Raw genomic sequence first — 11,318 nt, 5'->3', positions numbered from 1 at the left:
ACCCCCCAAAGCCCAATCCTCAACCTCCACTAATTTTATCTTCATTTGTTGTTTTTCCTTTTGCAGCGTGTAAAAATGGCAGTGAGTTTCAGTTTAGTTGGAGCATTCAAAGGACTCTCCTTATCTTCTTCCTCTTCTTTCCTTAAAGGTGACTGTGGTGCTGCTTTTCCCGTCGCTCCAAAATTCTCGGTCTCCTTTCCGTTGAAATCTCCGTTGACAATTGAGTCTGCTCACAAGAAAGGAGCTGGTAGCACTAAGAACGGTCGAGATTCTCCTGGTCAGAGACTTGGTGTCAAGATTTTTGGTGACCAAGTTGCAAAGCCCGGTTCTATTATCGTTCGCCAGCGTGGTACTAAGGTCTTGATTTTACTTCTTTATTATGGGTTTCCTCTATTTTCTGCCAATTTTTGCTAAAAGTTCATATTTTTGTATGTATTTTCACAACTCTGTCGGGTTATTCAGACTTTAAAATCACCCATTCTTCGTGCTTAAAAAAGAATCGAAATACAATTGTGGAATAAATTTAGGAGATATAAGAATGGGGTAGTAGTCCAATGCAGAGGCGGAAAAGGATTTTAACTATATGCATTCTGGATTTTAGAACGACAGACTTTAAGTGCTTATAATTGGGTTTTAAAATTTAATATTGGCACATATTTAAGGAATTTCTTAAAAAAACTACATTGTTTGAGAAAAGCTACCGCGGCCGGGCTTCTAGCTCTGCCCCTGGTCCAACGTTCTAGAATTCAAAGAAACCGGGCGGGGCTTGTTGCTCAGAGGATTAGAGACATGGTTACAAAGCACAGTGTCAGGATCTGAATCTGATAAGCGATGAACCTTGGGCTTAATGGCTCATGAGTTGAGGATTGCCTAGGACTATATAAGGAGTCAAATAATCCCATGCCACACCAATGTGAGACTGTAACATAATCCCTCCATGTTCGGAACAATATATATCATCTGAAAAGAGGAAATAACCGAGTGTGTAAAGAATCACCGTTTGTCATTCTTGGACAAATTTCTTCTTTCATTTTTAGGTTTGTCTTGCTGGACATATGTTGTTTCTACCTATAGATATGAATATCTCTTTTTATCTTTTTTGTGTTTCTCCTTCCATGAATTTGAAAGGATGATATCTTTGTATCTTTTTTATACATGATGTGCACAAAATGAGTCATAGCCTCAGCTAGTGTCTCCAAAATGCTATATTTTTGGCATGAGGATGGTCTCCCTTTTGCAATCAATCGTGATGTCAAGCCTGCATGAGCTAACTCTTTAATGAAGTCCGTAAAAGACACAAGTAACTGATGTCTAGGTGCACATAATAAGCTAGTAGGTGAATGATGAACAAATAGTCATCTGTAACTCAATTCCTTCTTTTGCAGCTAGGGATTTGCAGGGAAGAACGCTTATGTCTTTCTTATGAATGGTGTTCTGGAAGTTGTGATAGTTTCTGTTCAAAAATAGATTTTGGGACTAACTTAACCCTAAAAACTAGCTCAAAGGGTGAGGATTGCCCAAAACCATATAACGAGACAACAACCCATTTTCTCCTCCAATGTGGGACACTCAACGGTTCCTTTTGTTGTTTAATGGTGATTGAAATGAATTCAGATGGACTGGTTCAAGTGGAGTATGTTTCAATGTAATTCAGTTTTGTTGCCCAATGTCTCACAACCATACATGTGCCTGTTAAGTTCTGATGTCCTGTCAATTTCCTTATTCCATTGTTCTGACTTTTAGCATTTGATTTAAATTTTATTTTTTGGAAATCTGTGGATTGCCTAAGGGCCGACAAATTGACTACAAAATGAGGTATTGGAAGGTTAACTGGACACGTTTTTTGCTGTTGTCAATTGAAGAATAAATTGCTATTAGTTTAAGGTTCTGAGCTCTGATATATCTGAGTATCTGACCTTACACGAAAACATAAAATTGGGAGTTTTCTGGAACAAATGACAGAAGGAGGTGTAATTAGCTACGGCTCATAAACATTTCTCCGAATCCAATATGTGAATCTTTTGGTATTTCAAGGCTCCACACTTGTATATAATTGCTGAATTGAGTTGTTCTTCTTTTACCAAAGGTGCGACTTTCTGATAATAAGATGCTGCTGAGCTGCATAAATTAGTTTTGGCTATGTTTATATCTATCAATTAGGTAATAGAGGGGCTAGTGCCAATGATTGGTAATTATTTTCTGCTCAGAATTGCCCCCATTATAGTTGGCTTGTTTGATTTAAGATAGTTCAAAAGTAGTAGTACTCCATCTAGCATTGCCCTGTATTCTGTTTTCTTGATGATTTACTAATTGTCCTCTTGGTAATGCTTCCAGTTTCACCCAGGAAAGAACGTTGGACTTGGCAAGGATCACACAATCTTTTCTTTGATTGATGGACTAGTCAAATTTGAGAAGTTTGGGCCTGATAGAAAAAAGGTTGAGTTCTCTTGCTTAGTGCTTGTATTTGCGGTCACGCCAGTGTGATTAACAGGTACTGAATGTGAATAAATGTGCAGATAAGTGTTTATCCACGTGAGGTGCAACCTGAAAACCCCAACAGTTACAGAAACCGAAAGAGAGAGTCCTTCAGATTACAGCGTGAACGCAGAAAGGCACGACGAGAGGGCGTCATCCTTCAGCCTCAGTTGATACTTGCTTCTGCTGCTGCTGAATCCTCTGAGGACAATGCCAGTCCTACTTGCTGATATTGGTCTTTTGATGTTTAACAATTCTGTTGTCATTTTGGTTATTTGTTAGCATTCACTTGGGAACATATGTAGGCCACATTTCTACATTGTGCTTCTGCCATTGATGTCTTTTGTTTGTAAATTTTGCATTACTCAAAGCATGAGACATTGTGACAGGTTGCATAAATACAGAGTGAAATGTCTAATCCTGATTCTTGACTCCTTTACAAAATTGGCTGTATAAATCTAATTTCCTTTCTGTCTAGGGCTAAATTCCCTTCAAATGCAAGACACCCAACTGAGAAAAGTCATAAAGACAATGATATTTCTAGGTGCCCTCAAGCAGAGTTAAACTACTTCAATGTGGATAACAGGAGACTTAAGTTTTTCTAGAACTCATTTTTTCAGCAAGCTAGTACAGTAATGTGGTCAATACAAGGGACTGGAACACAAAAATATGCCTGTGTGCTAATAGTGTTGGCTTGCAGTTTCACCTCCCTGAAATGGTCTCGGAAGCATAAGTTCATTGAACGTGTGTCTTCTGAAAATTCAAATTTCTACCCCTGTTTCACGCGATGAATGAATTATCCACGAGATTTTTCATACAGATGAGCATATACAACCTTTGTTCGGTGCACCAGAATCATGCTTAGAACAACTGCAATAATGCAGAGTCCAGACATTGTCATGGAAGTAAGGAAGAAGCATATAGCACCTTCACACTTTAGAGGTTCATCTACAGAAAGAAAGCTAGACAAAACTGATGCCAAATTTGATTCAGTGCCGCGATACTCATGAGCTTGCTTTGCCGCTTCCATATCATATATACTACTAGCAATAACACCAGAGAATACCATTGAACCAGCAGGATTTGCAAGAGTAAGGAAATTGTATAAAGCCCCAAAATTTCTCAAGCCAAACAATTCAGAAGCTGCAGCTGGCACGATCGCCCAATGAGCCCCATAACCAAGCCCAACCAAAAGAGTACCAATGTGCATAGCTCCAGGCCAACCCATAGCAAAGAAGAAATGTCCAATGGCCATTATGACTTGAGCAACAGCCATTGCTGCATGTCTCGGATAGGCATAATCCCTGTCGTAAAAAGAAAAATGTTATACGAGAAAACTTTTCTTAGAATTGAACATTCATGTAAACTTCTGTTAATGCCACGACAAGTAAGAAGTGAATGTCATTACCCAATGGCGGAGACACATAGCTCCGAGGAATGTCAAAATTGACACCCCTTCATCGGAAAATTAAATTATTTAGATAGGTAAAAGTTTATGTTTTTATGTATATATACTATGCGTTGAATCCCCTTGACTTCTTCGTATATTAACACTTTTTAAAATTTTGACAACCCTTAATGAAAATCATGGCTTCGCTGCTGCATACCTGACTATAATTTCAGAAAAGTATCCACCTCCAATCCGGCCGAGGAAGTTCCATATGCTGATCATGGAAACAAATACATGTGTGTTATCATATCCTAAAGATTGGCTTATCTGGCCCAAGTTATCGATCACAGTCAAACCAGATCCCGAACCAAAAAGTAGTGAGAAAAACATAAGCCAAAAATCTGCCTTTATTAAAGCCTGCATTAACGTGAAGTCCTCTCCCCTATGAGGACCCCTTTTTCTTTTGATCCTCACTGCTCCTTTCGCAGCTGCTTGGGCTAGTTTTGCTTGTAGTTGCGCGATTCTTTTTTGCCTTTCTGAAGCTGGAAGCGCGTCTACTTCCTTAGGCTTCTCGTCTTCCACTTCACTAAATATAATTTCATGACCATCAACATACTCAGATTTGCCAGTTTCTTGTTTCTTTGACTCGGATAGAAGACCCTCTTCTACTGGTTCTCTTTGCTCTTGAAAAAAACTCAAGGAGATAGGGATCACGATAGGAATTGCCAAGAGGATAAACAATATAGCCGTGAAGATTGTAATGACAGTGTGGCTTAAATCAATGAGGTCTTCAACAAGCATAACTCCCATCAAGTAAGAAGCTAAGAGGAGGCATATGCTGTAAATGAATGAAAAACTTAAACCATCCGAAGGCCTGACTTGTTTGTGGCCTCCAACAGGCCTGATTATAAACATGAGCGCGATAATTACCATTGCTGGTCCAACAGCTATCATAAATATAAGTGAAGCATGATTTGGAGAATGGATCACTGCATATATCTGTGTCAAAATTGCACCACCCAAACCAGCAAATCCCTTAAGTATCCCCACCACAGGGCCGCGACTTTTAGGGAAATTTTGCACACATGACACCAGAGCTGCTGTGTTGAAGTAGGTCTCGCCATTTGTTCCGATAAATATAAGAATACACATCTGGAAAGAAGCAGCTAAAACTATGTCAATTGTTTGATCAAACTAGTAGTACAAAACACTTGCATGATCAACATGGTTTGTAAATAAGTGAGTTTGGTATAGAATAGTAACTGAACATCTCCAAATGAATGATCAAACATTCCAAGAGAAGCATATTCAGTAGATCAAATAAAAATCTTCTTACATTCTAAAGATTGTTGATAAACAAGAAAATAAGCATAGTTCTCGTCAGATGAAGAAAATTGGATAAATATCAAGATATGGTATACTTTCTATAGTTAATTGATGCAAAAGAAAACATGACTACGGAATTAAAGGAAAAAAACACTCCCAAGGGGATTTTCATTAATCAAAATTTGTCACTCAGTTAAACAGCTGTGCAACCTTATACCTTCTTGGCCCATAAATTCAATGCATAGCATCCAAAATAGGCTATAAAACGGCAGCCCGATGCACTAAGTTCCCGCTATGCGCGGGCGGGGAAGGTTCGGACCATAAGGGTCTATTGTACACAACCTTACCTGCATTTTTGCAAGAAGCTGTTTCCACTGATCCAAAATAGGTTATAGTAGACTAATAAAGAATGGATTTAAGTTTTGTACACAGACGGTATAAAAAAAATCTTCTTACTATCGTGCAATTTAGCAGATTATCACTCTAGTTTCCAGGTTACTATATTAAACTTGATATGAAGAGTTACCTAGTGTTGCAAGTCATATTTACCGGATGCTGCAAAAAGTTAATACTGTTAGTGCACAAAACTTAAATCCATAAAGAAGTCGATAAATGGATTTACCACACCCACAGATAATAGAAAGGACAGTAACAGAGTAGACCTTTTCAACTAAAAAAGGGCAGTCTGGTGCACTAAGCTCCCTCTATGCGCGGGGTTCGAGGAGGGCCAGACCACAAGAGTCAATCGTATGCAGCCTTACCCTACATTTCTGCAAGAGGCTGTTTCCACGGCTCGAACCCGTGACCTCCTGGTCACATGGCAACAACTTTACTAGTTACGCCAAGGCTCCCCTTCACCTTTACCTTTTCAACTAAAAACCACTAGAAATTGAGAAAGAAAGTTTGGTCTTTCTGAAATCAGAATTAAACAGATGAGATGAAGATAAAAGATGAGGTACTCACAGCCCATAATGGCAAAGAAGGAGCACGAGAAGTGACAATGAGCCAAACCCAACCATAGCCAATGAAGTTTTGAATTGCACCAACAAGAAGTGCAGCCCACAAAGGCAAGATTTCACACAAAGTACCAGCCAAGAATCCAACACTATCACCCAAATCTTTAGCTACACCCAACCTCGCAATTTGCCTCTGATTATAATTCAGAGACTTCTTAATCGTTGGAGAAATGCTGCCAAATAAATATCCAATGCCTGCACATGTCTGAATCCACATTGCAGCTACAAAAACGAGCCATCTGTTGTTAAAGAAGAAACCAACACTCTCTTTCAAATGAACCATTATTACAAGAGTCTTGAGATAGATATTCTTAAGCTTATGATCAACTATGGTAGTTTTTAATCAAAGGGCCACAGACCTTGCTTTTATCATGTAAGTATGCTCACTTTCTTACATCTTGTCTGGACGGTTGTTACTTTAAATATAATATTTGTTTTGATTGTTACTTAAATTTTTATTATATCGTATCGTTAAATTAGTTGTTACGTAACGACAAAAAGTATCACTTTATGGAATAACCGAAGTGGTGTGGTTGTGTCATTACCTTATTTTTTCTCTTATCTTGCCTTCCTTATTACTCCCTCCGTTTCATATTAGATGAGGTAGTTTGACTCGGCACGGAGTTTAAGAAAAAAAGAAGAAGACTTTTGAAACTTGTGGTCTTAAAAGCTTAATGGGTAAAAGGTTTGTGGGGTCATGACATTTGTGTGACTATAAAAGCTTCTCATTAAAGTCAAATGGGTCTAATGAAGAGTTTAAAGTTGAATTATTTTCAAATTTAGAAATGTGTCATTTGTTTTGGAACAGACTAAAAAGGAAAGTAACTCATGTAATATGAAACGGAGGGAGTATTAAATAATCATACTTTATCTTTTATCCTATCTTTTTATATAATAAATCTACCTCGTAGTTTATTTTCTCTTAATAATATTTCAAGTTTATTCTTCATATTGTTGGTGCATGACATCATAAAACAAGCGCAAGCAACATATATAATATATCCAAATATTATATGCATCAAAACAGTATAGTACAATACAATATAATACTATATGATATATTATCAAACGATACATAATAACTATTCAAACAAGATGCTAACTTTTTTTTTTAGGAGGGGAAAAGAGCAAGGGATAAAGGTAGGGGACAGAGTATGATCATAGTACTTTCTAGTAAGTATGATGTTTTGTCTGGTTGTAATGTACCATAATTTATGTAACTGAATGAAAAGAAAAGAATCTAGCGGAAAGGGTGGGAGATAACGATCCAAAAGAAATACTATTGAGACAGTAGAAGAAAACAAATTAAAGAGAGGGAAGTACTGTCGCATGTTACCAGAATAGTTGTATGTTGCAGAGACACGACACTGTACGTTAAGTGGTGTGCCCCGCGCCAAACATTACCGCACCTTCCTGCATGTCTCTACTTAATTTTTGTTTACGTGGGGGCTTATATTGGCCTCCTCCTCATCACTAGTCGCTACTCACCACATGTCTTCTAGCAGTCTAAAGCTTATTTTTATTTTATTTTAATTTACTTTTTGTTATTCTGAACGAGAGCAACAATAAAGTTATTTTCCTGTGACATATGTTACGGGTTTAAGCCATGATAGTAGACACTAATGCTTATATGTCTACATCGCATATCTTGAGACGTGACCCTTCCCCGGATATTGAGTGAACATAGAACACCTTGTACAACAGACCACCATTTTTTAACTTTTCGTTATTTAAAGTGTATTAATTGTCTTGTACCAAACATTTTATACTCCTAGAGTTCTTGATTTTATGGTTTAACAAGTTACTTAGTCGCTTGTTTTCTCTCTATATATATGGTAAACTTATTAGAGATTGGAATATTTTATTAATCTATTTCTTTTAATTTATGTGAACCTAGATTGGTCACAAAATTTTTAAAAAAATTGAATTATGTGATCTTAAACAAGTCATAAATTTGTGTGGATATAATTCTTTTGAAACTTTAAACATATCATACTATTTGTGTGACTCTAAAACCGTCTCATTAAGGGTAAGTTTAAGTTAAATTATTTTCAAATTTATTTTGAAACGGACCAAAAAGAAAATAGATTCATGTAAACTGAAATTGAGGGATACAATCTATTTAATTAGTTTAGTTTTTAACATGTCGTCTCCTGTACGAATTGAATTCTTTTTCTTGTGCCAAGGATGTAAAAATATTTTTATTGGTAGATGACGCCTATTTTCAAATTGTTGTGTAAACGTGTTTATGTAGAAGGTTAAAATATCAAAAGGTGAAACTCTAAACCATTTATTTTACCTTCAAAAGTTAACGTAAAAACAATGCATAAAGCTTTGACGATACTGAATTGCTTCTTTTCCTTTTTGTTTTCAATAATTTCCTCTTTCGTTGGCTAACCACGCCTAGCCGACAGGCAGTAATGAAAAAACAAGGATAAAGCAAAAAAGATCAAACCTTACATTTGGATATGAAGCTAATAATAACTCATGTTAGTTTTTTTATTATTGGACGAATCTTAACTCATGTAGCTAGGGGTTTATACGGAAAATCGATAAACTGTACCAAATTGATTCCGAGTTAAACCGGAAAAAATAAACTAATCGTGGTTTGGTTTGATTTGGTCTGGTATTGAGGAAAAAAGTTTGGTTTGATTTTAACTAAAAAAAGTCAAACCGAACCCAAATCAATCCGACAATACATTTATATAATTTTTAAAAATATTTTATACATATAAATATTTATTGTAATATAATTTATAAATATTTCTTAAATTTTTTCACAGTTTTATCTTTTGAAATATTATTTCAAGTTTGGTCTTAACATTATTAAGTGGTAGATAAATTTTATAGCTCATAAATATAGTAACTCAAACAAAGTTCAAATTAATACTATACTAACAAAGTAAATTCAATTCAACACTAGAATGACATAGTGTTGGATATCTACTTTTTAGTTTTACATTTGGTTTATAATGAAAACGCACAACCTAGTTTAACCTTTTCGTTAGTGGCTTATTTATGTAATTAATAGTACTTATTAGCAATATTTTAAAAAGCGGGGGCAAGAGGCGAGACGTTTTACCTCTGAAGAGGCGAGGCGTAAGCCCTGAGCCATGGGGCGTAAGTCCCACGGATCTTTAAATTTTACTAATTTCAAGAATTTTAAGATAGTACAAAATAAAATAATTATAACAAATAATCTATTTAAGATATTTATAAATTATAATTCGACTATGAATAATACAAAATGCATGACATATATCATAATATGCAAATTTGTTGCAATGTCGTTACAACTCAAACATCAAAAGTAATGTGTTTGATATGAAATCTTATATGTATCTCTTAAGGAGTAATAAATCTTGAAAGAATTTCAATATTATAATTTGATATTTTACTTAAAATACTTCTTTTATTTAATATGATTTCTATTTGAAAGAGAATTTATGTAAAAGCATAATTCACAATTTAAATATAATTCTCTAGCATCATTTATTTTTAAGTTTTAACAAGTTAATAAACTGACACATAATTCATCATACAATATCATGATAACTAATTATTTGTAAATTGTTACTAGCTAATATTGAGATATTAAGTTAATAAGTACTGTATCTTGTAAACGTGAAAAAAATAATATTTTAAAAAATAATTATAAAAAATTATGGACTATTATATAATAAAGACATAACAAAAGTTAATAAATAAATACTTTCAAAAAGAAAGATTTATTTAAAATTTACTATCACAGCAATCTTAGTGGATAACGTGCAATAAATTTTATTTTAATTATGACATAAAATACTCTCAACTTAATGATTGATGATTAAGAAAAAAGTAATTTTGAATAGTCAACGATTTGGTAAGAAAATTTGAGGATTTACAAGTTTAGTTACATACAATTGCATAAAATTCTATTAGGCGAGCCCAGTACCCTGGGCATTGGGCGTGTTCGTGGCATAAGTCTCACGGAACTAAGCCCCACACATAAGCCCAGGGGCATTTTACAAGTGTTTCGCCCCGGGCGAGTCCTGATTCTACCTTTCAAAACAAAGCTTATTATTAGCTATACTTAATTTAGCATGACATATATAGTATTTTTAGATTATGTTAATTTTTATTATGATTTATTTATTAGCAATATTTGCTTTATCTAATTTTATTATCTTTGTTATTGAATATTTTAGCATAATGATATGACTTATCTCATATTATTGTGTTATTTTCTTGGAAAAAATGTTATATAGTTGTATCTCACTAAGACTAAAGAAATATTTGGAGCACAAGTTACATATGTTGTGCTATGAAGACTTTACCGGATAAAATCTGAAAACTCGGAAAAAATCGAAAAATCGAGATTGAAAAATCCGACTTTGTTGGTTTGGTTTATAAAGCACGAAGGGTGATGCTGTGCACATTTATATTTATGCATATGGTGAGGAAAGAGAGATAAAGCACGAAGGGTGATGCCGTGTACATTTACACTGATATTGATGCATATGGTGAGGAAGAGTGATAAAGCAAGAAGGGTGATGTCGTGCACATTCCTAATATTTACATGGTGAGGAAGAGAGATAAAGCAGGAAGGGTGATGCCGTGCACATTTTCATTACTTGATTGCATTGGTGAGGATTGAGAGTAAAAGCACGAAGGGTGATGCCGTGTGTGAGCATGTGATTTTTGCCCTATACGAACTACTCCTATAAAATCCCAAGAAAATAGATTTTTTCTTATTTATTTGCCATTTTTAGGAATTTTTGTAGAATTTTATTAATTGTTTGTATTTCTGTGCACGTTTAATTTTATTAAAAATCATGAAAAGTGCAAAAAATACCATGCATTGCATTCAGGTTTGTTTTTACATTTTTAGGATTAATTAGTTAATTATTTGCTTTATTAAAAATTAAAATCACAAAAATGGCCCATTTTACATTTTTCCCTTTTTATTTTTAGATTATTGATTTTTCACTTTTAATTTAGGATTAAGTAATTTTTATAATTTTTGTAATTAGGTAATTAGTTTTTTCACATTTTTAGGTTTTTAATTTAGGATTTTTAATTAAAGAAAAAGGAAACGAAAAAGGAAATAAGGAGTTAATTGAAATGGGGTT

At 34.7% G+C, this 11,318-nt stretch overlaps 2 protein-coding genes across 2 annotated transcripts in view; one reads left to right on the top strand and one right to left on the bottom strand.

Annotated features, from left to right (window-relative positions):
- The window catches only part of LOC109218852 (50S ribosomal protein L27, chloroplastic), a 3,082-nt gene extending 180 nt beyond the window's left edge, over positions 1-2,902 (top strand). The window contains exons 2-4 of the mRNA XM_019383247.1: positions 67-357; positions 2,335-2,436; positions 2,517-2,902. Coding sequence (XP_019238792.1) covers positions 76-357; positions 2,335-2,436; positions 2,517-2,705 — 573 coding nt within the window. The 5' untranslated portion in view covers positions 67-75 and the 3' untranslated portion in view covers positions 2,706-2,902. The remainder of the gene's footprint in view (positions 1-66; positions 358-2,334; positions 2,437-2,516) is intronic.
- On the bottom strand, positions 2,750-6,558 carry LOC109218851 (protein NUCLEAR FUSION DEFECTIVE 4-like). The gene is made up of 3 exons (XM_019383246.1): positions 6,155-6,558; positions 4,083-5,017; positions 2,750-3,779 (listed from the first exon to the last, which is right to left on the bottom strand). The coding sequence occupies exons 1-3, from the start codon at positions 6,488-6,490 to the stop codon at positions 3,272-3,274; spliced, it is 1,779 nt and encodes a 592-aa protein (XP_019238791.1). The 5' UTR covers positions 6,491-6,558; the 3' UTR covers positions 2,750-3,271.
- Positions 6,559-11,318: the final 4,760 nt, after the last annotated feature.

This window comes from Nicotiana attenuata, unplaced genomic scaffold (assembly GCF_001879085.1).
Source record: "Nicotiana attenuata strain UT unplaced genomic scaffold, NIATTr2, whole genome shotgun sequence".
Taxonomy (NCBI): domain Eukaryota; kingdom Viridiplantae; phylum Streptophyta; class Magnoliopsida; order Solanales; family Solanaceae; genus Nicotiana; species Nicotiana attenuata.
The sequence above is the reverse complement of the archived record's forward strand: the minus strand, read 5'-3'. Positions and strand labels throughout refer to the sequence as shown.